This window comes from Acomys minous (genome assembly GCF_964271855.1).
Source record: "Acomys minous genome assembly, chromosome: 13".
Lineage (NCBI taxonomy): Eukaryota > Metazoa > Chordata > Mammalia > Rodentia > Muridae > Acomys > Acomys minous.
In genome coordinates, this window is record NC_140495.1 from 98,093,437 (window position 1) to 98,121,330 (window position 27,894).

General features: G+C 45.1%; 1 protein-coding gene across 1 annotated transcript in view; it reads right to left on the bottom strand.

Moving 5' to 3' along the window:
- BICC1 (BicC family RNA binding protein 1) overlaps positions 1-21,037 on the bottom strand; it is a 221,735-nt gene extending 200,698 nt beyond the window's left edge. The window contains exon 1 of the mRNA XM_084753994.1: positions 20,796-21,037. Within this exon, the coding sequence (XP_084610120.1) occupies positions 20,796-20,985 (190 nt within the window). The 5' untranslated portion in view covers positions 20,986-21,037. The remainder of the gene's footprint in view (positions 1-20,795) is intronic.
- Between the last annotated feature and the right edge of the window lie 6,857 nt (positions 21,038-27,894).

Below are 27,894 nucleotides of genomic sequence, written 5' to 3' on the forward strand. Positions count from 1 at the left end.
TCTTAGATGGGGCTGGAGATATGAACTTTCCAAACAAGCATTTTGCCCTCTAAGCCATCTCTCCACAGGCCTGCTCTCATTTTCAAAACTGAAAACCACTTGTCAGTCTAGTTTCACAAGACGCATTCTTTTTTTTTTTAAAGAATTATTTACTTATTATTCTGCATACATGTACACCTACATGCCAGAAGATCACATTGTAGATGGCTGTGAGCCACCATGTGGTTGCTGGGAATTGAACTCAGGACCTCTAGAACAGCAGTCAGTGCCCTTAACCTCTGAGCCATCTCTCCAGCCCTAAATCCATCCATTCTTATGTCTAAAAAGTCAAGGAGCTACAGAACTCTTTCCCACTCAAGACGAGCACTTCTCAGAGACAACACAAATCCATGTCCCAGCAAATTAGCCTTCCTCCTCACCACTAACTTGTTTTCCTCAACCATCCAGTGCTCCACAGACACCCCAGACACTTCGAGCGGTGGAGGGGTGGAGCTAGGGACCACCACACTAACCTCACCAGACACTGAACTCCGTGCCTTTCCCAGTGAGGGCAAAATGAGCACAACCCACTGGTACCAAGGGCAGTGGAAAAACTGGCCATCTGAACACATCTGTTTCCAATCTTCACAAAATTTAATTTCAACATGTGGACTTTTGAGACTTTTTTTTTTTTTTTTTTTTTTTTTGGTGCTGGATGGAAGTGGGTGGGTTGTTTCTGATTCTGCCTTTCTGATCTGCCAGTGGGGCTCGGCTGCTGCTACAGATGATGCAAACATGGACAGGCCTCAGTGAGGAAGTCTGAGGTTTGTTATGCAAATTAGTGCCAAAGGCCCAGAGTCCACTTTCCACGTCTAACTGATTCATGCTCACGTGTGATTTTAATTTCTCTCTTGAGACATTGAGAAATGGATTGGGGAAATGCCGGTGGGGGAGGGGAGGGGAGACAGTGCCAGAAAAGGATTGTTTAGCACCTTCCTGAGTGTCTCTCTACCGAATTCCCTTAAGACCAAGATCTCTCTCTGGATATGAAGCTGTCAGCTAGGCTGGAGGCCAGGCAAAGCCCAGGTATCCTTCCGTCTCTGCCCGCCCTTCGTGCCAATGCTGGGCTATAAGCACACACACCTTTCATGTGCATTCCGAAGACCCCAATTCTGTTCTTCATGCTTAGACAGCGAGCACTCTTACCCACTAAGCCATCCTTCAATCCCATAAGTTCACTTTTTTTTTTAAGAGGTTACTATGAGTAAAATCTCCTAAACTTCCCAAATAACTTTTTTTTTTAAGAATAAATGATTAAGGTCCCAAGCAGTTATGTTCACATATCAGTTATGTAGGGAAGCAGGCACCAATTACCACCACCAACAACAACAAAAAGAACCTAAAATTAAATAAAATATCTAAGCATGAGTCAATATTGCGAAACACGCATATCCTGGTTTGTAGTGTAACAGCAATATACATTTACTCTGGTTCACTAGAAGTATCATTAGGTAAGGACCACAAAACCAGGTGGAAAAAAAAAATTCTAGAAGGTATAAACCCAAAACCAAAGTGTCAACAGGTGTCCTTTCTTGGGGCCAGGAGAGAGACGGGTCAGTGTCTCGTGCCAATTGTCTACAGATGGCTCTTCCTGAGTCTCTCACACTGCTTTCCCTCCGCACATAGCTCAACAGCCACGGTTGCCATGTTTTACAGGCCCACCCTAATACATCAATTTCATTACCTCTGCAAGTGAGGTCCATCTCCAGCGAGGTCACATTTGGAGGTACAAGGAGCTAAAACCGAACGTTAGAGACACAATCCAATTGTAATATATCTAGACTTGTATATGGGCACACACAGCCACATATGTCATGTCTAACTGCATATGGAAACATGCATATACAGCCAGAAGCATCCTCATCAATTCTGGAGGATTTAGTTACATTGTGTGCTGGTCATCACACTGTGTCTGAGGTCTGTCATATCGCTAATGTTTTGTATCTGCTCTGCTCGTAACTTTTTTTTCTACCTTTTTTTTTTTTGACACATAAACATAGACCACACGTATACATCCACGCTTCCAGACTAAAGAGGATCGCTTTAAGCCAAGCAGCCTAAAATAAATGCTGAAAACGGAGCATACTTTCCAGTGGAGGTAAAGATCGCAGTGTAACCAGGAGGAATGTGCAAGCCAGCAAAAACTGAGCTCGGCGGTTGGGCCAAACCATGATAGTCTACTTTAAAAATATGGAAATCTGAGCAAGTGGTTCTGTTAAGGCTGTTAGCCGTGGAACTCGGAGCCGGCTCTCTAAACTGCAAGTCACACAAACCATCTCAAATATTCATTTTTGAAAGAAATGTCTACTCGGCACATTTGGATTCCAGAGCTTAAAACACTACTGAATTCCTTTTCTTGCTGTGGGCTCCTCAGGCCTGAATGCAAATGCTGTTACCACAGGGGGCTGCCTTTAGGAAGGTGGGCTTTCCGGCTAGTCCCCAGAGGAAATCCTCAGGGCTCAGGTTTCACAGCAACCATGCCTTCATCCTTACAAAGGACAGAATTTTCTCCATCTTTTAAACTAAGTCATGGGTGAACTCTTCAAAGTGCCTTTTACTTTGTAAAAATGAATGTAACTAGAAAATATTATATTAAGTGAAGAAATCCAGGGTCCGGAAAGACAAATACCCATACTGTCTCATATGCAGATGCTTGCTGCTAATTTATATAAATGTAAGTTTGGACAGAGATCAAAAAACTAGAAAGGGGTCCAGAAGAGAGGGGAAAAGCAGCTTTAAGGACAGGGGTAACAGAACATAGGGGAGTGGAAAAGGGAATACAGGAGGCAGGGGTGGTCAGCGTGAGAGTACCAGCAATGGGAGAGAGGAGAATGATCAAAACAAAGAATGTGTGAAGCTAAAATAAGAAAGCCTAGTACTTCGTAATACTAATTTAAAAATAACATTAAACTTTTTCAAAGATCCTGGAAGCATACAAAGAATTTGCTACAGCAAATTCGGTTTTGTTTGAAGGAAAAAGAAAAAAAATCAGGATATTTTGTTTTATAGGGAAAACCATGTAATATAAATTTTACTATCTTTACTATTTTAAGTGTGCAGTGCAATGGTGCTTACTGTGTATACCACAGTGCTTACCACATACACAGTGGTGCTCAGGGAGTGTACAGCACTGCTCGACAGATCTCAGCTGTTCCTTCATCTCCCAACATTAGAACTGCACTTCCAGGAGCTGCAGAGAAGGCTCGATGCTTAAGCGCATGTACTGCTCTTGCGGAGAAAGGACCCCAGTTCATTCCCCAGCATGCACACTGGACTACTAACTGGAACTCCAGTTTCAGGAGATCCAGTATCCTCTTTGGGCCTCTGTAAGTGTACGTACCCATATAAAGAAACACAAACAAATATGTACAGTAAACTTCGAGCCCCTACCTGGATCTAGCCAATGGACAGGACATTCTCCACTGTTAAGTGGAGAGTGGGGTCTGACTTTCACACCAAAGTCATATTTGACCACGTCCCCTGGATGGGGAGGCCTGGTGGCACTCAAGGACAGCAGGCTACCAAGAAGAGACTTGACACATTATGAGCATATACAAGGGGAGGAGGACCCCATCAGTCAGAGTCATAGGGGAGGGGAGTAAGGGGAAAATGGGAGGGAGGGAGGAATGGGAGGATACAAAGGATGGGATAACAACTGAGATGTAATATGAATAAATTAATAAAATATATTTTTAAAAAACACAAAAATAAATTCTTCAGAAACTATAGCTGTTAAACAGCTCGACACTTTGCCTCAATGTGTATGTGTGTGTGTATGCGTACACGTGTATGTGTATTTGTGTGTGTGTCTGTGTGTGTCTGTGTGTGTGTGTGTGTGTGTGTGTGTGTACATGCATATGTGTATGTGTGCTCAGTAAAGTTCACTAAATATAAAATCATCTCAGGTGAGACCATTTGGGTGTACTCCTTCCACGGCTAGATGCTCTCCAGCTTTGAAGCCTTTTTCTTGCCTGACTGTTCTGGTGAAAACTTTTAGTTCTACATTAAGTAAAGGTAGCAGGAGAGAGAATGTTAGATAGTTCCTGAACATAGCAGGAAAACATTAGTTTTTCACCACTGATTATAACTTTGGCTATGGTGTTTCTCCCACATTGCTTCTCCATTTCCCTTCTCTCTGTCTCTCCTCTCTCTCTGTCTCTCTCTGTCTCTCTCTCTCTCTCTGTCTCTCTCTGTCTCTCTGTCTCTCTCTGTCTCTCTGTCTCTCTCTCTCCCTCCCTCTCTCTCTCTCCCTCCCTCTCTCTCTCTGTCTCTCTCTCTCCCTCTCTCTCTCTCTCCCTCCCTCTCTCTCTCTCTGCCTCTCTCTCTGTCTCTCTCTGTCTCTCTCTCTGTCTGTCTCTCTCCCTCCCTCCCTCTCTCCCTCTCTCTCTCTCCCTCTCTCTCTCCCTCTCTCTCTCTCCCTCTCTCTCTACCTCCCTCTCTCTCTCTCTCTCCCTCTCTCTCTCTCCCTCTCTCTCTACCTCCCTCTCCCTCTACCTCCCTCTTTCTCCCTCCCTCTCTCTCTCTCTCCCTCTCTCTCTCTCCCTCTCTCCCTCCCTCTCTCTCTCTCTCCCTCTCTCTCTCTCTCTCCCTCTCTCTCTCCCTCTCTCTCCCTCTCTCTCTCTCTCTCCCTCTCTCTCCCTCTCTCTCTCTCCCTCTCTCTCTCCCTCTCTCTCTCTCTCTCCCCCCCTCTCTCTCTCTCTCTTCCCCTCTCTTTCTCTCTCTCTCTCTCCCTCTCTCTCTCTCTCTGACTTGTTTTCACATGTGGCCTTCATTACATTTGGATCATTCCTTCTGCTTCTTAGTCTTTTGGATGTTTTACTGTAATAGAGAACTTGGTTTTCTCAAACGCATTTTTCTGTACCAACTTGAGACGACTATACGCTGTCTTTCAATGTGAGGTGTTATTTTGTTTGTTTTGGGTTTTTTTTGTTTTTGTTTTTTCTTTTTAAAGAAAGTATCATAGTGGGTCAGATGCCGGCCCATTCTTACACTTCAAGAATGAATCTCATGTGGTCACAACATGTGACCTTTTTGATGTACTGTGGAATTCCGTCAGCCCAAATTTTGTAGTGATCTACCCTGGGGCCAGTGGTCCCTAGTCCACGGTTTTTCTGCAATACCATTGCTTGGCTTGGTCTCACAATAATGCCTTCTGCCAGAGTAAGTTGGAAGTATTTCCTCCTTGTTGATTCTGGAAGAATTTGAGGTCAATGCCAATTAAAATTTCTGGAAGCTTAACTCAGTAAAGCCAACTCATCTTGGGGTTTTCTGTTGGAAAGGTTTTGTTGGTTTGTTTTTAATCCCAATTTAATCGCCTTATTAGATCTATTCCAATAGTGTAGTTTTTTTCATAATCCTGTCTCAGCTGATTATAGATTTCCACAATCTTCAAGGTAAATGACTGCTCAAGGTACCCTATTATGACCTTTCTGTTTCTGTAGCATCTGTTGTAATATCTCATCTCACACACCTGGTTTTCCTCATGAGAAGGTAGCTAATACAGTTTTCATTTTACTGTCCCCAACCGGGGGGGGGGGGGGGGGGGGGGAATGTCGCTTGTTTTGATCTTTAGTTTTCTCTTCTCTATTTCATTTGTTTATGTCCTAATCTTTCTTGGTTGGTTTTGTTTCTTTGTTTGTTTTCTTTTTTCCTTTTTCTTGCTCCCAGGGCTACCAGTCAGGCCACTGATTGGAGTTCTACATTCTTCCTCAGTGTAGACATCACTGATCCAAACTTCTCTCCTGCCACCTCTCCTGGACCACAGACAACCCTGGACATTGATTTTCACCTCTAATTTCCCTCGTGGCCTCTCATTGGAAACCCCTGTCCTTGGGGAAGGTCTTGTTCTCTGCCATATGTTTGCAGCTTTTCCAGCTTTTCTCAACCTATTGATTTCTGGCTTCATCCAGCTAGAGTGAGAAAAGCCAACTGCCGTGACTACCACCTCCACAAGCCTGCTAAGAATAGTCGTGCGGTACACAATAGCATGTTCGACCCTGGAGAAAGCTCCTTGTGCACTTGAGGAAATCCTGATGTGCTGACAGAGTAATGCTTTCTGCAGATCTCTCTGGTATAGCTCATTGATTACGTTCAAGAACCCCACTTCCTCGCTCAACCTCATTGTTAATGCAGAGTACTGAAATCTCCAACTGTCAGGCCACCGTCTGTTTCCTCCTTAACAGAATAAGCATCTACTTTTATATAGTTCAGCATCTGATGCTAGGTTTATATGCACACACAATAGCTATATGCTGTACAGAGACAGGCATGCCTTCTTATTAGTTTATTAATACATATATAATATATGATAAATATATATTAAATACATACAAAGACTTGTATACTTCTTTATCTTGGGCAGTTGTGGCTGACACATATGTGGCCACCTTGCTCTCTTCTGTGACCATCACTGTGAAATGTCTTTTCCCACCCTTGCACTTTCAGTCTTGAGATACTCACTTAGATATAAAGTGCACTATCTACCAAGGCCAGAAGAGGGTGTCATATACCCTGGAACTGGGGTTATAGATGGCTATGAGCTAATAAGTGGGTTCCAAGAACAGAACCCGGGTCCTTCTGCAAGAGCAGCAAGTGCTCTTAAACACTAAACAATATCTCCCTCAAGTGGTTTATAATGAGGCCGATTTTCCATTTCCATCATGTTTTATTGCGAAATGCTAGGTTTCGGATGCGACAAATATGGTTTCCATAGATAATGCACTCCCCCGTGCTCACTCACTGAGAGCATCTTATTGTCGCGGGACTTCTTCTTTTGGCAATGAGTGCAAACAATATTTTCCTAAATTGTGAAGTCTCTGGGACAATAATAAAAAACTCTACAGATCTGCAATAATTCTGTGTTTCATTTTGCCATATCAGCAAATTTAATTTTAAAGCTCCCTAGAGAGATGAGGCAACCACTCAGTCAGATGACCTGCAACACCAACAAGAGGGCCTGAGATGGGATACCCAGCCCTCCAATGTAGACCAGCACTCGCAGAGGTTGCTCCGAGGCAGATCTCCGGAGATGAACAGTCAACGTGTCAAACCAATGAGGTCTAGCTTCACAGAGAGATCCTGTTCCAAAAAATAAAGTGGTGAGTGACTAAGGAAGACACCTAACGTAAACCTCTGTGGGCTCCATAGCCTGCACATATACAAATGCACACACGCACACATACACACACACACGCACACACACATACATACCACACACATACATACACACACACACACACACACACACACACACACACACACACACACACACAGGAGAGCTTGCTCTGTGGTTAAGAGCACTGACTGCTCTTCCAGAGGACCTGGGTTTGATTCCCAGCACCCACATAGTAGTTGACAATTGTCTGTAACTCCAGTTTGAGGGGATCCCACATGCTCTTCGGGCTTCCACTCACACATGGTGCACAGACACAGGTACAGATGCAGGCAAAAATATCCACATGCATAAAACAAAATCTTTTAAAACTTAATAACTAAAAATAGATTTTTAGAAACCTGTATTAAAGCAGACATCTCTTTATATGGCTGATTCTGCACAAACAAACTTTCTAACTCTCTCAAGTTAAATCATTATAATCAACCAGTCAATAACAGGAATCTTGCTAGAATATTGGCTTTGCTGTAGATGGTACTTTTAACAACAAGAACAAAATCTCAGAAGAACATGATTTTAAAAAGGACCAGCTGAGAAGAAAGCAAAGTACACATCAGTGGTCTACTACAACAGCTGAGGAAAACATTGTGCACAGTTCTCTGTAACTCCCTGAAACAAGTCTGAAAGCAGCTGAGATCTAGACATACAGGTGCCCTTATGCCACACGATGCCAGGATATTAGCCACCAGGCACAAACCCTGTCGCAGGAAATCTGAGAGCTGGACTCACTGGCAGAAGAAAAGGAAAATGTGATGAGACGGTGCTACACAGAATAGCGTACCCTCTGCTGCCATGTAATACAGGGTGTCAACGCCGGCAGGTGCCAAGTATGGTTTACTCAGGTACTATAGAAAGCCTGAACTGAGCTGCCAGCCAGCCCACAGGATACAGGATGCTGCCAAACTGACTGCCCAGAGGCCAGGAAAGAGGGCATGTGGTTCTTCTCTCTCTTCTAAGCACTGGATGCTCCAATGCCATGACACTCCAACTATCCTCCTGGGAGAGTTACACACAGAGGCAAGTTCCTGCCGATACCACCCATGTCACTCACTGATGGAGTGAGAGCCCGCCGTGCCTACTCGGCCTCCAACCAAATGGATAATCAAAGGATGGGTGGGTCTGCAGCTTGTGCTGTGCAGAAGACTTGGAAGGCAGGGGCTTAAATGGGGTGTTGAAGGGGCGCTTCCCACCCAAAGCCCTGAGAGTCTGTCCAAAACGGAGTGTCGGTGGCAAGAGTGAGCCATGAGTCTGTACCTGACTGCTAGCCAGCACTGTACTGGGAGAAGTGGGTCATTTCTCGCCACCTGAAAAAGACTCAGCTAGCCAACATAAAAGATGTCTCATTTTTTCAGAGTGAATAGATGATGTCATACGACAGGTTTTTAAATTATGTTTATGGTAGCCAGGGTAGTGCCTGCCTGTAACCCTCGGCTCTTGAGAAACTAAGGCAAGAAGATTGAAAGTTCTAAGCCAGTTGGAGGAACTAAGAAAATAAATAAAATAATAAAATTTAAATCATATTCAAACACGGATATGTGCTAGTCTAACTACAAGATGGCCCATGGCTTATAGCTAATTAAAAAATTGTGTATCAAGCCGGGTGGTGGTGGCACAGGCCTTTAATCCCAGCACTTAGGAGGCAGAGGCAGGCGGATCCAGCTATTAACTGGCACTGGGCTCAATGCCAGGGGGTAAAATAGAAAATGCACTTGAAAAACACAGACCATTCACAGAGCCTCAACTGTGAGTCACCGCAGCCCAAAGAGAGGCATCGTTATCCCCAGGTCACAAAGGAGAGAAAGACAATTGGACCAGAGACAGCAGAAGGCAGAGCCTTTTGCCTACTTTCCCACTGAGGCGCTTCTCATCCATACTGGGGTCCACAACCAAGATCCTGTGCACTTTCACAGGACTCCAAAAGTCCCTGCCCCGCCCCCCGCCCTGTGGGGAAGGTGGAATATACCATCCTGAACTCAGATGGGATGTGTCTACTCCCCCACATCAGAGTCTGGACTCTACCCCAACCCTTGAGGATACTGTTGACCAGACTCATTCAGAATTCCAAAAAGAAACCAGGGCTTCAGATTTAAATAATTTACAGGCTCTGTTCGTTTATGAAAATGTGTATCTCAGCAGCATCCCTGACTCCTAGGTTGTTCCTGAGGGCTGAGATGACCACACAGGCTTAGAGCCTTGGGAAACATACCTCAGACATTCAGTGAAAATTGCCCTCCCTTTCTGATCACCCCCTTTTCTTTGGTGTCCATGCACTTCAATATTGTCCCCCTAAAATTATATAATAATCATAGTCACTACAACTTGGTCTATAATCAAATAATGGTTTTTTTTTTACCAAATGTGTTACAAATACAAATAATAAAATTGTATTTCTAAAATATGCTCAGAAATACAACAAGCAAGTAGTTAATAGGTTAGGTTAGAGGGATAGGTGAAAAGTAGCAATCACAACTATAAGAACAGCTACAAAAACTATAAAAACAAGCGGGCAATGGTGGCGCACGCCTTTATTCCCAGCACTCGGGAGGCAGAAGCAGGTAGATCTCTGTGAGTTCGAGGCCAGCCTGGTCTACAAAGTGAGTCCAGGACAGCCAAGGCTACACAGAGAAACCCTGTCTCGAAAAACAAAAACAAACAAGCAAAAAAAAACAATACAAGCAATCTATAACCATATTCAAATCAGGAAGTGGAGACAGCTCTTAGGACAAAGATTACTTGTGACCTTATTTCTCTTCTAAAAGGTCTCTTCAAGGGGCTGGAGAGATGGCTCAGAAGCTAAGATCACTGGCTGCTCTTCCAGAGGACCTGAGTTCAATTCCCAGCAACCACATGGTGGCTCACAACCATCTAGAATGTGATCTGATGCCCTCTTCTGGCCTGCAGGTGTACACGCAGATGAAGCACTCATACATAAATATATATATATTTTTAGAAGTTCTCTTCGAGCTGGGCATGGTGGCGCATGCCTTTAATCCCAGCACTCAGGAGGCAAAGGCAGGCGGATCGCTGTGAGTTCGAGGCCAGCCTGGTCTACAAAGTGAGTCTAGGACAGTCAAGGCTACACAGAGAAACCCTGTCTCAAAAAAAAATAGAAGTTCTCTTCTAGAGCTTGGGGGCTTCTCTCAGTGGTAGGAAGTGCCTAGCTTATACAAGGCCCTGGATTTGACTCCTATTACCACCGTCCACCACATCAACAACAATAAAAAAATGTTTTCTTCATATTGATTTTTAAATTTCTATAATGAAAAGTGTTTTGCATGGTGTGGTATGGGGTGTGTGTGTGTGTGTGTGTGTGTGTGTGTGTGTGTGTGCATGCACCGATGTTTATGTATGTGCATATGGTAGCCACCCAACCTCAGCTGCCATACTTTAGGCACCATCTACTTTATTTTTTGAGATTTCTCACTGGCTTGCAACTCACTCACCAAAGAGATGAGTTTAACTGGCCAGTGCGCGCCCATAGATCCACCTGCTGCCTCCTCCTGGTCACCAGAATTATAAGTGCGTGCCACCACGGCATCCATCTAAGGCGTTGTGGGTTGTGAGGACCAAAGTCAGACCGTACAGACACTTAATGGCCAAGTCATTTTCCCACTCCACCACCCCCCCCAAAAATTGTGTTTTTAAAATTGTTTTATAAAATACTTAGTAGCTATTGTATCAACTCACTAAACTGTGTTTAAAAAAAAAAACTGAATGCATTCTAAATGGCAATACAGCAACGTAGACCGGCTCTCCCCTTCACATGAGTAGGAACAGCTGTATGCTTGCCCACCATATCCATCCAACAAGCCACTGTATTTGACCCACAGAAATTACATTCCTGGATGCAAAGATTTCAAGATGGCCTCATAAGGAGGCAGAAACACTAGCTCCCAGAGTAGTAGGGAACCCCAGAAGACAAGACTCTAAAGCCCCTGGAAGTATTTAACCTTCTCCAACTCCGACTCATGGTTCATGGGTCTTGGAACCATCTATATTAGCATGAGCACACACATACACACACACACACACACACACACACACATACACACACACAGGCGTGCAGATGCTCAGTGCTTTCACGACACAGCTCTCTGCCCCTGGTACCCCCTCAGACAAGAAGAACTGGACTCTGGGAAAGGATGAAAGTTGGCTTTTTAAAACAAACTCTGGATTCTGATGTATACATATCTTAGGAAATACTGATTCAAGGCATGCTACTAAGATAAGATGAAATTGCTTAAATTTTTCCGTGATAAAAGACAAACAAGCCTCACCCTGCACTGACCATCCTGCTGCTCCCCCAGCAGCTCACAGCTGCCATCTCATACAGGCCAGGCTGTCAGGATGGTGGGTACAAGAGGCAGGTAGCCTACAAACCTACTTCTCTTTTTCCTAACCTCAAGATTCTTCTAGGAAAAAAAATGATTTTGAAATATTGGCTCAAGATGTAGAACTCTCAGCTCCTCCAGCACCATGTCTACCCACATGCTGCCATGCTTCCCACCATGATAATGACCTAAACCTCTGAAACTGTAAGCCAGCCCTAATTAAATGTCGTCCTTTATAAGAGTTAGTCATGGTATCTCTTCAGAGCAATGGGAACCCTAAGACAGACACCAAGAGTGTGAGTAAGCTGGCACTGAGCAACAGCACCCCTTGCTCTTAAGTCTTATGGAGCCTCAGGCTAACAAACACTCATCAAATTCCCAGGAAGTAGTTCAAGAGGGTTCAAAGAATTTTCTTACCATTCAGTAGAATTGAGCTGGCCTCAAAGGTGTGAGAGTAAGCGAGCCGGTGGGCTCACTAGCTCAGATACCTCTCAGGCTCAGATTCAGGGCTTTGGATTGGTCCACCCCAACATCTACCCTGTCAACTCCATCAGGAGTGCATGAAGGGGCTGGTCCTACAGATCCAAATCTGCAGCATCTCCATGACACAGAACAACAACAGGCTATGCAAGAGGAGCCCCAGTGAGATTCCACTACTGAGAGTATGGCAGAAGTCAGAGGCCGGTACCAAACCAAGGGCTCGTTACAAATGAACATTCGCCAGCACAGAAGTGTCAGCAAAAGGGTATAGTGTGGGACACACTGGGGCAGATTACAACTTCCATAATGAGATTTTTTTTCCTCCGTTGGGGAGAAGGTTGCAAGGGTGGAGGATGAGTATGAGGGAAGGGGAATTGGGGTACATGATATGATGTTTGAAAGGAACCAATAAAAAGTTAAAAAGAAGAAGGAGGAGGAAGAGGAGGAGGAGGAGGAAGAGGAGGAAGAGGAGGAGGAGGAGGAGGAGGAGGAGAAGAAGAAGAAGAAGAAGAAGAAGAAGAAGAAGAAGAAGAAGAAGAAGAAGAAGAAGAAGAGGAAGAAGAAGAATTAGGACACCAAGCCTGAAAGAAATAATTCACTTGTCCCAGACCACACAGCTAATGAGCACAGAGCCAGGATCTGAGCCCTCATGAGTGAACAGAAACATGGTTAGGCTCTTTCCCCTGAGGGCCCACCCAAGGCATTCTAATTACTGAAACACTTCAACAAAGCCTGATATGTCAAGGGGGGGGTGGAAAGAAAGAGAGAGAGACCTTTCAAATTATGTCCTTCAGCTGGGCATGATGGTGCACGCTTGTAATCCCAGCACTCAAAGAGCAGAGGCAGATGGATCTCTGTGAGTTCGAGGCCAGCCTGGTCTACAGAGTGAGTTCCAGGACAGCCAGGGCTACACAGAGAAACCCTGTCTTTAGAGAGCAAACAAAAAGCAAAGCAAAACAAAACAGAAAGAATCTCAAAATAAAAACACTCGTGATAAAGTGCAAAGAAAAAAAAAGAGGAGAGAGATGTTCTTACTGTCAAAGGTATGTCACACAGGGTAGGAGCCATAGTTAGCTTAGGTCCCTCTGCTCCGCAGTGCTGAGCAATGAAGGTGACATACTGCAGGAACTTCATATAGTTTTTTAAATGCATGACATACGGGCATATGTTTTAAAGACCAGGAAAAAGCTTCTGAAATACAACCGCTGGTTACTGATGGATTTTAGAGCCAGTGATGGAATTTGTGTGTTCATTTTGTCTATCTATCTATACTTTTGAAGTATTTTACAATAAGTTTACATTTGCTTTTTAAATCAAGGGATAAATGCGGTGGGTAGTTTTCAAATCCTGTGACTTCGTACCTCGCTATACAAGAACTGTCATTAGGCTCCAGACCAACTCAGCGTGCAGAGTAATGTGTGGTTTCTTCTCTATGTCAAACACACAAACACACAAACACACACCACACACACACACACACACACACACACACACACACACACACACAAACCATTTAGTTAGAACTGTGAATGTTGTCTCTCCAGGAGCCAGCCTCATAAATGAAAACAGGATTTAATACTTATCCCAAATAAATGTGATGAGCATCTACAGTCAGTTACCAGTGGGTTAGCAGGTGGAAAGTGTTGTGTAAACAGGGTTGAGGAGTGGTTCACTGAGCAAAAGGACCCGAGTTTGAATTCCCACCACTATGTATGTGCACATACACACACACACACACACACACACACACACACACACACACACACACACGATAAATAGATGTAATTTTAAGAGTTTAAAGCAAAAGATGTACAGCTATATAAATGCACAGTGTGCTCGGAGCACGTCTACTGGTGGGTCTGCACATCTCAAACCTTGTGCTAACTGTTAATATTAAAGGGCTAAAGCAATAAAGGAGCTGGCGCTTATAGCCTCATGGTTAAAGTCACTTGCCAAGCATCCAGGCACACTGCAAAAGCCTTTGTAATTAGTATGAAGGCTGTGCCTCATCCCCTACAGCTCACTAAGGATTCTGCACAAAGGAGAAAGAGGTGTTCGCTCTCATCCTGTGCATCCTTATATGAGGACTCTATTAAAGTAAGTGCCATAAGGCAGATGTGCCAACTGGCGCACGACATCAGCTCATTCTGGGCAACTTCAAGCTGAAAAGGATGGCCCAAGCACAATGCTCATGCTATCACACTACCTCGGAATGATTTCACCTTCTGAGCAAGGTCAGGCTTTGTTGGCCAGACCCTGCTAGACTGCCCCACTTACAAGAAGGGAAATGGAGAGAGGTAGGAACTATATTCCAAAAGAAAAAGGATGGCTGGAAAGAAAGAAGACACAAAATATAGTAGGTACAAAATAAAATAAGTATTTTTATGTATCATGTCATTAAAAAAAAGAGAGAGAGAAAATGATGGCACTATAAAGGAACATTTCAAGGATAGGGGGACACGTGTCAGGGAGGTTCTGTGCTCAGCACCTGCCGAGGGCTCCATCCATAGCAGTATGAAAAAGACACTTCCGGGTCTCAGGGGTCACTTGGTTGAAGGAGCAGGAAGAGCCGAGCATCTGTGGAAGGCAGAGGCAATCCTCTTGTTTATGCCTGCATTACTCTGCGAACATCAACAAGAACTCCAGCTTCAGGGTCACAAATGTGGTCCAGAAACCTCCAACACAGAGAGCCTTTTGCTCTTGCCAGGTTTGCGTCTGTGCTTTGCCCACAGTCAGGAAACCTGAATAAAACGACTCAACGTCCACTCTGACACCATGCTTGCTTGCCTACTTCATTCACAGGGTGGAAAAAGAAGATACTCTCCCAAGGACTCCTGAAGAAACAGTGGCCAAAAAAACACACGAGTGAACTTGTCAGGAGACAGCAGTCTTTGTCACACATAAAGGCAGAACTTTGCCTGCATAAATCCCAGGTGTACCTGTTATAGGCAGATACTTACAAACAAACTGCAGAGAATAAAGCTAAGACCTGGCTGAAGTGGTGATGCCCTCTAAGGGGAAGGATGCTGAGCTCCCTGATGTCCTTACTCATGTACTGAGGCCTGGACCTCATGACCCCACCTTGTGTAAACCAATGTTCAGATTTTTCCCCCTTCTCGGCTCCATCAAATAACATTCCTGCCTACAAAAGTCATTGATATAAAGAACCCTCCAACCATGCTTGAGTTTATTAATGATCAACTTGACCAGAAACCCCCACATTTTCACAGAGATAAGGCTTACAGAGAAGGTACACTTTGCTGAAAAATATTTATCCTATGATCTTGGTTGGGTGAAGGGCACATCTTTCCAGGCCTTTTCAGGTGGTCAAGACAGAGTCCAGTCCAGGACAGTCTGAGAGAGGCACCTGGGTGCTTCACTGTAAGCTACAGGACCTCTGAGGTGATTTCAACATCAGGTTAAAAGGTAACTTTGGCTTTGCGTTCTGCTCCCTAACTGAATTACAATCATCCTATCTAAGGTCCTGATTTCATTCAAGGAAGATGTTCACTACAAAATAAAACACACACACACACACACACACACACACACACACACACACACACGATTCACATGCATTTTTCAAATTAAGAGACCTAGCAGGGTCTTGTTTTGAATTTTTTAAGGTTTTTTTGTTTTCTAATGTGTGCTTTTGCCTGCATGTATGTAAACACACCATATGAGTGCAGTGCCCATGGACGCCAGAAGAGGTCCTCAGATCCCCTGAAGAAGGAGTTAACAAGTAGTTGTGAGTCACCTGGGAAGAGAACCTGGGTCCCCTGCAAGAGCAGCCAGCATTCTTAACTGCTGAGCCATCTCCCCGGGCCCTGTGTTTTGAACTCTTTATCAATCCCAAGGAACAGTGCTACTGCTGCTGTTGTCTGCATTGACATCTCCAAGGGCCATGTGCCCCACCCTAGGACAACCTTTTACACACAACTCGTTCTGTGCTCACATCTCCCTACGATGAGAAAAAAAATTTTTTTAATTTATTCTATTTGTATACATGTGTCTGTAAGAGTATATGTCTGTGGAGGCCCAGATACAGAATCAGTCCCTCTAAAACTGGAGTTATAGGGGGTGGAGAGCTGCCCACAAAGGTGCCCCCGGATCCTCCACAAGAGCAACCACTAACCTCTGCACTCTCTCCCTCCCTCTCCCCCACTCTCCCCAACCACTACAGTGAGACCCTCCCTGCCCCTTCTGTACAGAGGAGCAAATGGCATCTTTTTGCTGGGCAAATTCATACCTGGGCCTAGTATTTTCTTGTAAAAAGGTCTTTTCCACACACTAATGAGAGAGGCTCAAGAACACAGTTTCTGACAGAAGAAGGGTTAACAGTCCTCACAGAAGTACCAAGCAAATAGAAAGCCTTTCAAAGAATGGAAATGACTCAGAGAGAGAGAGAGAGAGAGAGAGCAATCACACCCAAAGATGCTCAGAAGACCTCTACATCCCCAGTCCCAGACTTACTCAGCTGTACCAAGGGCTACACCCTGAGGCCAACAATCTTAAAAGAGCCATACAGATTCACCATATTCACTCACTAATAAACTGGACTCTCATTCTAAATCCATAAATACATATGCTATGCATTGTGGCTTTTAAATGAACATTCAGGATTTCCTCTGCAGCCAACCCTGAGATAATTTCTAAGATTTTTTTTTTCTCTAGTTTATGTGTATGTCTGTGTGAGCGATGTCACCTGTCATGGTAGTATCCACAAAGACCTAGAGAGAGATTCAAATACCCTGGAGCCGGAGTTACAGGCCATTGTGAGCTGCCAGATGGAGGTGCTAGGAATAGAACTCAGCTCTTCTGGGGGAGCAGCAAGTGCTCTTCACCACTGAGCCATCTCTCCAGCCCCCACTGTGGCATTTTATAGGTGCCTTCTTTTTTTTTTTTTTTCTTCCTAATTGTTACAACTACTTCCAGGTTTCGTAACTGTTCCTAACACTCCTTTTTAGAAAGATAGCCTGGGGTAACATAATACCAACAGACAAATCTTGATCTTGCCCTAAGCCTACTGTCCCTCATGACGCTAACTGGCTTCTTGACACGTGTTAGCGTTGATCAAGCTCTAGCTACAAAGCTCTGCTCGCTTGAGCTTTCCTCTTTAAGTTCACTTCCGGAACTTCCCCCACCTTCTACTATTCTTGATTCATATTCCTCCCACCTCTACAACAATATCTAAGAAAGGATGAGCAGTCCCCAAACCATATGGTAAAGTTGGCTGAGTCAGAGCAGTGGCGGGCGCACTTGCTGCTCACAGTGCTAGCCTGCGCTGGCAGCCAGCTCTCCCCGCTCAGGGAGCCCAATTTGTCCCTGCTCTGTGGAAACCCGACATCCTTTCTGAAGTCTTCTGTATCCTAGAGGAAAAGCTCACTGGAATGTCAGTCTCCTTTATAAACTATCCTCATATCCCTCCACTCCTTTATTTCTCTGCTGAAATTTTTCAGGACTCAACCTTGAAGACGTTGATGCTTTTAAACTGTATATGTATATGTATATCTCCATCTGTGTTGAACCCATGTTTTGTAATGACAAAAGGAAAGTATACATTCAGGGATCCCGTCTTTGCTGCTACTGTTCCTTGTCAAGAACCACCACTGTATCCCAGAAGCTCCTGGCCACTCCCTATCTCTTTTGTAGCAACACTTCCTTTTCACAATGTATACTTCGTTTAAGGGACTTAAGTGACTCAACACCTGACTCCTGGTGAAGTCTATCAAAACACTGAGGGCTAGTTATGGAAGAAATAGCACATGATGTTTCCTTACCACTAAAAAATGCTGGATATGGCATACATCCCAAAGCTGAACATGCCCAGGAAAATAAAAAAAACTAAACTCAAAAGCAAATTCCCATGCTTAAAAAAAAAAATCATTCACCAAGAAGACAGATAATTATCATCAAGATACCAACAAAAATGCAAAAAAATGCCGGGCATTCTTTATGGCTACTTCAAAGTAGTTGTTTGTTAAAAGGAAGGAAAAAAAACTAGTAATTTTCCCTATATTTTGGTCTAGTGGTTTTTATGTATATCAATTAGACTCCGTGATCATGCAAGAACGGTATTTCATTTCTTTGACTACGACCCTACTGCCCATTTTAACCTCAGCAAATTTTTGGTCCATTGCGTAGAAGACTCTCTCTACTAATAAAAATGCAACCTATTAAAGATTAACTTGCCCCCAGGACAGTCCCTCTAAAAACAAATTCCAAGCATTATAATCACCAATTTACACTCTGAAGACTTGAAGGCCAACAACCTTACTTACCCTGGCTTAAAATGGAAAATCCCATCTACTTTTTAAGGCTATTGTGAAAAGAAAAAGAAAATGGCAACTCACACATTCACGATCACCATCAATACAAACAAATGCAACCTAGCCCTATTTGACCTTTCCCAAAGAAAAAGTTTCCTCCTAAAAATACCCATTATTTTTGCCAGATTTCAGTTTTTATCTACTTTACTTCTGTAATCCTTAACTTGCAAACACTTTCTGTTCCCCAAATATTTGTCAAATATATCTTCATATGTTACAAACTATGGTTCATACTTGAAATGAGTTGGACCCATGAGGTCACATTTCATTAAGAAGCTCTTGGTATTCACCAACACTGAAGCAAGTCTTGTTCCTTAAATATCAAATGTTTCCCTTCCCATAAAGCCACACATACACACACACACACACACACACACACACACACACACACACAAAACCTTTTAAAAAATCAACTTCTATTTTACAGGTGGGGAAACTGAGGCCAGAGAGAGGCCTAGGGCTTTGGCCAAGGTCTCACAGAGATTTGAATGCAAGTTTGGGTGACTATGGGGCTCATATCTGCTATAGCATAAATCAATTAAATGCAAATTAAGTTCACCAAATGTGGTGATTCTGTGGAGTCATAAAATGTCACAGTGCAGTGTGCGCTGGGTTCTATCCTCAACTGGCTTCAAGGCTTACTTTGCCGACAGGGTAATGTATTTGTACGTAACTCTGGAACACAAAGCAAAGGTCTTTTCAATCACTAAGTGGAGAATTCATTATGTACTGGTGGATAAGGGCTAACCACTAAACATCTGGCTACTGAAAAGCGATTTAGGCCTTCACATATTTGAATGGCAGGCCTAAAAGAGGGTTAACACTTCATGATTTCAGAATGGCCGAGCCATACTTCATTGGATCCAAAATGAAAATTCACTGAAAAAAAAGAAATCCCCTGGGAGACCTCAGATTTTTACAAGTGAACCTCCCAGAAACTGGCATCCGTGGCAGTATGTGTGCAGGGTACCCATTAAGGGTGATACCACCGTGTTCTTAGGAGGAATCGCTCGCTCTGTTCCCAACACAAGCAAGAGCAAGTTGGAAAGTGGTTGAAATGGATCAGCCTAGGATCTTTAGGTTCAATACGAACAGCCTTCAACAATATGTCTGCAACCTAATTGTAACATTTTGTTTTCTACTCCAAAACCAGGCAAAGTCAGGGAACTAATAAGAAGGAGTCACAAATGAAAATCGCTGAAATGTTAACCCAGCTTCGATTTTCAAATCCATTACTTTGCTACAAAGTTACATAATTTAAGGGAAAAAACGAGCCCGAGACATGACATTAGGGATGTTTATCAATAGAAATAAGCAACAAGGGAGAGAAAGTCTCAGCCCTTCCAGAAACGCCTGCCAACCACTCCTGATACTTATTTCCACCAAGTTATTGTTTGGGAAAACATGTTGTTCTCTCTTAAAAAATAACCCTCTTAATTGTTCTGAAAAGCCACTGCGTTTCCAGGGAGGAATAACTCGCTCCCATACCGCGATACATTGACTGATAAAGTCAAAATAAGTCACGCGGACAGCCGTAAAAGCAAGTCTGAAGACCTCTAAGCTTTCCGAGCTGAAGGATGAGAGCCTACCGAATGCTCACCACTCTCTCTGCCTGAGACTAGGGACCGGTTCTCCTCACAAGTCTTAAAAATAACGGTCGTTCCCAGCTACCTCCCTTCTGCCTTTGGATGTGGGAGGTAAGCCACACAGGTGACCACGCTGGCTGGTAATGAACATTTTTAAAAGTCAAAATGACCTTGGACGTGACGCCATTCATCCTAATCCCTAGCGCAACACATCAGAATTTGCTTCCAATCCAGTGTGGAGAAAGTTTTTCTTCCTGGGAAATTCCCAGAAACTCTATAAAGAGTTTTAAAAAATAAAATAAAATAAAATAAAAAGTAAAATTTAAAAATCCCCGAATTATTAAAGACAAAGTCAGACTCCCACAGCTGCGAGGGAGAAGTTTATGAACTGAATGTAACTCTTAGGAGCGTGGCTCCCCTGACACATGCTACACATGGATCCCCATGCCTGGGTGACTTGCTCCAGCCCAAGACTCCAGTTTGGGGGCGGGGGCTCCCAGCTGAAGCCTTGACATCTGCAGCGTTTTTTCCAGGCGACCAGACCAGGCCCTAGCTAGAGGAAACGGATACTGAAGAGGGCAGGGAAAAGACGCGGCAGGGGTGGCCGGGACTCCCGGCTGCGAGAAGCCTAGCAAGAGTCACGCACGCTGGGAGGTCCCAGCGCGTGGGGATGCCACGGCCCAGATGTCCCAGCTGCAGCTGGCATCTCCGCAGTACGAAGAGCAACTTAGGATCGGCCAAACAAACTCGGGCCTCCAGCTCCTCCGATCCGGCGAGCTGGCAGAGTGGGGTGTCCCGTGCGCCGACTGGGTGCGACGTGGGCCCTTAAGGAGTGGATCGGGAGCAGGGGCATGCCTACCTTGGAGCATGGCCTCGAGTTTCTTCCTGTCCACGCGGAAGCGTTCCTCGCTCCACTCCGGGCTGTGCAGGGGTGCCGCGGCCACCAGATCGTCCTCGGAGCCGGCCACCGGCGAGTCGGTGCTGCGCTCGCTGTTGGAGCCGGGGTCCGACTGCGCCGCCAGGTAGCCGGGCTCGCCCTGCGCGGCCATGGTGCGCGCGGCGCTCGGGCTGCCGCCGCCCCGGCCCGGGCTACTCTAGCTCCGCGCACCGCAGCGCTAGCTCCTGCCCCCGCCGCCGCCGCCGCCGCCGCCGTAGCCGCGGGAAGCCCTGCGCATCCCCGCCTCGGGCGCCGCCCCCGCCCCGCCGCGCCGAGCTGTGCCCCGGCCCGAGCCCCCGCCTGCAGCGCCCGCTCCAAGCGCTGAGCGCAGCCCGCGCCTCCAGCCGCCGCCTGCCCCGCCGCCTCGCGTGCTCATTGGCCGGCCCGGCCCACGGGGAGCAGCGGGCGGGAGTGGCGGGCCCGCGCCCTCTCACACGCACCACGTCCACACGGCGCGCAGCGCCGTCCGGAAAGCCTGCCCCCCCCACCCCCCGCCCCGCGCCCGTGCTGGGACCCTCGGGCTCATGGACACTCTTGCCAAGTTCGAGCCCAGAGCTCCCGGGTGCCCGCTAGGCGTCCTCGGTCACTTATTGCCACTTTTCTATGCTTTCATGTAGAGTTCATCCCTCCTACAAACTCACAAACTTGCATATCCTCCAGAAAGGCCAAGTTCAAGCCCCATAGTTCCGTGTGCCTGCCAGGCTCACAAGTTGGCTTATCCACACCCACCCGAGCCACTTACTATCATTTTTTCTGTCCCTACACCTGGATTCCACCCTTCTCCATACTCAGAATACTCCAAACTTAGACGTGGCCAAGTTCAAGCCCAGCATGGCCCTAAAGTGCTCAAGGAGTGCCTTGACAAGCCCACTCCTATTTACACAACCTCAGGACACCCTGAGTCTGTGAACTGAAGTGGAGAGTAAAGGGGGAGTTCTTGGGGCAAGAAGGATCGACACCCAACTTTTGCAGACATCAGAGAAGACCTGACTCGCGTGCACCTAAGGATTCCAATCCAAAGGGCCCTTCTCGCATTGCCAAAGCAGAGGCACAGGGCAAAGGTGGGCGGCAAAAGGAGGCCTCTCCTACAAATCCTTTGTGGTTTTCAAGGAAGAGCTAGAAATGGCTGGGGCAGGGGAAGAAGGGTGGCTCTGACTTTGTTCTTTTCTGGTTTCTCTTCAGCAAGACATTTCACCACCACCTGAAGCATCCATCCTTCTCCGGAGCTCATCCTCTGGGTAGGCTGCTAGGGCTCCACTCTGTTCTAGGCGGATCACTGAGGAAGGTCTGCAACTTCTGCTCCTGAGTTCCGGGCTACCCCATGCACCACAGCTTCTTAAGATGAGCACGGAGCTCAGAGGACCAGGCCCTGCTATAAGCTTAGAAAGCTCTCCTTCCTCCACACCACGCAGATTCACACTGCCGTCCTCCATTGAATAACCAAACCACAAGAATGCTTCTTCTTCCTGGGAGAGACATTGAAGATAAATATGGCAAAATATCACTGTGCTACAGAGGGAAGCAGTAGGTTTATATGCGGGGCGAGCCATAGGGTTCACCATTTACAATCATACAGTGTATTTAAGGTAAAGCAAAACTCTTACAGGCGTGGGAGGCTGGAGAGGTGACTCAGAGAGCAAGAGCATTTGCTGCCAAGCCTTACATCTTGAGTTCGATCCACAGGGCCCACATGCTGGAAGGAGGGATCCGACTTGGGCAAGTTGTCCTTTGACCATCACAAAAGCACTTTGAAACACGCACTCACACACACATAAACAAACAAATAGTGAGATGGATTTTTTTTTAATCTCCAGCTGGAGAGGTAGTTCAGCCGTTAAAGGGTACTTGCTGCTCTTCCAGTTCCAGTGGACCAGAGTTCTATTCCCTGCACCCACCTTGCATGGCTCACAGTTGCCTGGTAACTCCAGCTCAGAGGCATCTGATGCCCTCTTTTGGCATCTTCTGGCACATGCATGTGAGGACATAAAGAGAGAGAGAAAGACAGACAGACAGACAGACAGACAGACAGACAGACACACAAATGTAACTGTTACATTCTTCTAGGACCAGCCTTACTTGGCTGAGCTTGTGCATCCGTGTACTTTACAGATGAAGAATCATGTAGAAGTGACTTGAGCTGGGCAGCAATGGCAGACGCCTTTAACCCCAGCACTCGGGAGGCAGAGACAGGTGGATCTCTTTGAGTTCGAGGCCAGCCTGGTCTACAGAGTGAGTTCCAGGACAGCCAAGGCTACACAGAGAAACCCTGTCTCAAAAACAAAACAAAACAAGAAGCAGCTTGATTAAGGACACACTGAGGTAGGGAAAGGAGGCAAGAATCAAGGCTAGTTGAGTGCCTGGGGCACTTTCCCTACACCTCCTGCCCAGTGTGACTTCCGCTGACCTAACAAATATCCTGTTCAGCTGCTCCCTGCCAACGTGTGGCCCCTGGTTTTTTCTGATTGCCATTAGTGGTTCCTCAGCAGAACATAGGTGCCTCCAACAGGGTGTATTTGGCTGCATCCCACAGCCCTCCATGAGGGTATCTACCCTCTTTCTCTGGGAGTAAATACTTGTGGGAACCTTGCTGTGCTCCGGGTACCCTGTTAGGCCTGAAGAATGGTAAGCAAAGAAAGACACAATCCTGGCACTCTTGAGACTAGCCTTCTTGGAAGAAAGGCAGGGTGCTACCAGAAGGTAAATATACATGTTAAGAAGTCCTTACAGTGCAGGGCGTGATGGCACACGCCTTTAATCCCAGCACTTGGAAGGCAGAGGTAGGTGGATCGCTGTGAGTTCGAGGCCAGCCTGGTCTACAAGTGAGTCCAGGACAGCCAAGGCTACACAGAGAAACCCTGTCTTGAAAACAAACAAACAAACAAACAAAGAAGTCCCAGCAGCAATCTTTGTAAAAGGGGACTCAAGACATAAGAAAACCTATAATTGACTTACTAGGTCCAAAGAGGTCATTGGGGGCTTATCAAAAGACTCACTCGAGAATTTACCTATTGCAGAAAATATTACCCAGACAGGAGAGCGGAGGGAGGAGTCATTCATGCAAAGTAGGATATGGTCACAATGGCATCCCTGAAAGTGGATTTTACCATCATCTGTGTTCTATGGTTAAGGAAACTGAGGTAAAGGGACCAGCTGCAGTAAGTCTCGAGATTAACACAAAAGCTCTGTGGAGGTGGCAGAGCCAGGCCAGGGAAACGAGGGATCTCATATGCTGAGAGGGAAGGTTCAAGTAAGAGGCGAGTTACACCCCAGTCAGCCAAGTTGGGGATTCTCAGAGCAAAAGCAAAGTACACAAAGGCTTTGGGTAAAAGGTTGTATAGTTTAAAAAAAAAGAGCATTAAAGAGCCACCAGCATAGTTTAGAGAACAGACTACAGGGCAAGGATAGAAAAGGTGGTCCTAGAAACCTACAAGAAAAACATCATGACAGGCAGATCTGGACCCAGGGGGGTCTGCTCAAACTACTGCATCAACCAAGGACAATACATGCAGTAAATACTGAACCCTTAGTCAGATCTAGCCATTGGACAGGATATTCTCCACAGCTGTGTGGAGAGCGGGGACTGACTCTAACATGAACTCCCATGCCCTGTATTTGACCACTTCACCATGGTAGGGAGGCCTGGTGGCACTCAGAGAAAGAATAGGCAGGCTACCAAGATGAGACTTGATAGGCTGTGACCATATGGTGGGAGAGGAGGTCCCTTCCTGTCACAGACCTAGGGAAAGGGAATAAGGTGAAAGACGGAGGGAGGGAGGGAGGGAGGGAGGGAGGGAGGGAGGGAGGGAGGAACGAGAGGAGACAAGTAAGGGGATAACAATTGAGATGTAATCTGAATAAATTAATAAAAAAAAAAAAGAGCTGGGCCAAGCAGGACATGGTGGTGCACACCTTTAATCCCAGCACTCGGGGAGGCAGAGGCAGGTGGATCACTGTGAGTTGAAGGCCAGCCTGGTCTACAAAGTGAGCCTAGGACAGCTAGGGCTACACAGAGAAAACCTGTTTCAAAAAAAAAAAAAAAAAAAAAAGGAAAGAGCTGGACCAATATAGACACTACCTAGGAATCCTACATCCCGGAAGGCAATGGCATTGGCATCCGAGACAAGAGAGAGAGAGACATCAGAGGATTTGTGGGAAGCATTTCCATGGTGTCATCAGTTACTCTGGTAATGGACGAGACATGAATGATGGCAAGGGGGCGGGTCTACAGGATTATGGCTGACTCAGAGAAAGGTTGGTGCTCTGAGCCGAATGACAGATTCCTGGGAGATTGTTGTACTGGAGGGATGATCACATTGATCTCAACATAATGAGGATGGGGTGTCATTGAGAACTCTAAGATGTCAAACAAACAAGTGGTTCTAACAGTCTGGACTTTAGTGCTGGGGTCGCGGACTGAGAGATGAATACGGTCTAGAGTCTAGAGCTCTGACATCTGCCTGTCTCTGCTTCTCCAGAACTGAGCTGATAGGCACATCCCACCACACCTGGATTTTCTGTGTGGGTTCTGGGGTCTCCAGGACTTAGGACCCCATGCCTGTGCAGCAAGCATTTTACTTGATCCATTTCCCCGGGGCCTTTGCAACTTTTAAAACCGCGTTTGCTTCCATGAAAGGCTGAGCTGGCCTGGATTATCCGTTTCATGTGGATGCTCACATCCTCTAATTGCTTGAGGCTTTCCCCGAGTGCCCACTGCTTCGTGGGTAAAGACACAGAAAGAATACGAGTCTCGTCAACTACATACAGCATCAAGAAGTAAAAGTCAATGGAGCGACGCTTAGCGGGAAATCATTTCAAATGCAAAAGCACCAATTAAACACAAATCTAAAATTCATTCCTTTTGAACGTTTGTTTATTTTTATTTTATGTCCCTAGGTGTTTTGCCTGCATGTGTGTCTGTGTGAGGGGTGCTGCGAATTGAGCCAGGGTCCTCTGGAAGAGCAGTCACTTCTCTTAACCACTAAGCCATCTCTCCAGCCACCACCACCCCCCAAACTCATTCTTAAAATAAGACAACTATGAGCCCAGCGTGGTGTTGCACACCTTTAATCCCAGCACTCAGGGAGGCAAAGGCAAGCGAATCACTGTGAGTTCAAGGCCAGCCTGGTCTACAAAGTGAGTCCAGGACAGCCAAGGCTACATAGAGAAAATTTATCTTAAAAAAACAAGAGGAAAAAAAGAAAAAACAAGAGGGGTGTAGGGAGGGGAGAGGAAGGAGGCAGAGAGAGCGATAGATAGATAGATAGATAATCAATAGATAGATAGATAGATAGATAGATAGATAATCAATAGATAGATAGATAATCAATAGATAGATAGATAGATAATCAATAGATAGATAGATACTCAATAGATAGGTAACCAATAGATAGATAGATAATCAATAGATAGATAGATAATCAATAGATAGATAGATAATCAATAGATAGATAATCAATAGATAGATAGATAGATAGATAGACAGACAGACAGGCAGATAAGATTTTCATTGTATTCTAAGGTAGCTACTGAAGATCGCATAATACCCAAATAAGAGAATGAAGCTAGAAGTAGAAAAAAACAATAGAATACGAAACCTGAACGGTCTAGCACAGGGATGTAAAGAATGATTCAAGATGATAATGCACGTAGAAGCTGAGCTGGAACAGGCCCTAAGTCTCAAGATTCTGATTTCTTCCATATCAAACTGAGTTCTTAAAGTATAGGAGACTCAAAGGCATTCAGAACCCCTGGTTGAAGACGTGGATATCACTGATTCTTAAGTTTGAGTTATCTGTCAACCCAATTTCTGAGTCCAAGTGAAGCATGGTTTTACGCAGGAATGTCAAAGTTTTTGGTGTAAGCACCATAGCTGCACTGTAGCTAGTGTCCTGTAGATAGAACGGAGACAACTATGAGTGCTCATCTACCTGAAGTTATGTACAGCTAGACTAAGAATACAGAATTTTGAGACGTGCCAGGGCAGGGGCAGGTGTGAAAGAGGAGGCAGTGCTTTTACAAAAACAAAAGGAAGTCACTCCTCAGAGAACATCAATAAATTATGAATAACGCTCTTTGAAAACCTAGAATTAGCTAATTAGCTATCTCAGCATGTTATTCCAAGGTGCATGAGTGAAAACAGGGTCAACCTAGAAGTTTTAGAAGTAGCTACCTACAGAAAGCAGGAAATGGAGGGAAGGCATCAATATTTCAGGCTTTTATTCTGGATCGTTTAAGTCATATGAGCTTGCTAGTTTCATTTTGGAAAAGCAGTTAAAGCAACCTATTCTTATTATATCATCACTAGAATAAAAAAATAAATAAAATAAATAAAAAACATGTTGCACCAGGCATGGTGGGATCTCTGTGAGTTCAAAGCCAGGCCTGTTCTGCAAAGTGAGTCCAGGACAGAGCCAAGGCTACACAGAGAAACCCTGTCTTGGAAAAAAACAAAATATGAGAGAGAGAGAGAGAGAGAGAGAGAGAGAGAGAGAGAGAGAGAGAGAGAAGAAAACATGTAAATAACTTGAATTATTTGGGAATTCATGGGAACCATGCTCTTTCCATGAAAATTGAAGCACACCAGAAACCCCCACTTTTTGTTTTCCTGTGCACATGTTTTTCTGGCATTTTTTTAAAAACTTCCCATTTCTTGAGAAAGAGATTTCAACTCATATGAAACTCCAAGTATAGGAACAGATGATTCAATGAATCATAAACTCACTTGGAAATTAAAACAAAAATACAACCCTACAACCACAAGAAGTTTTCAAATTCACCAGGTAGTAGTGGTGGCGCACACTTTTAATCCCAGCACAGGCTGGCCAGGGCTACACAGAGAAACCCTGTCTTGAAAAACAAAAACAAACAAACAAAACCTTCAAATTCACAAAACTTGAAAAGTGCCAAAATAAATTTTTAGAAAAATAAGGTGCTCATGTTGTAGACACCCAATCTTGATTAATTAATTAATAATTAACTAATGATCAAAAGAAAACTACTTGTTATGATTTAAGAAAAAAAT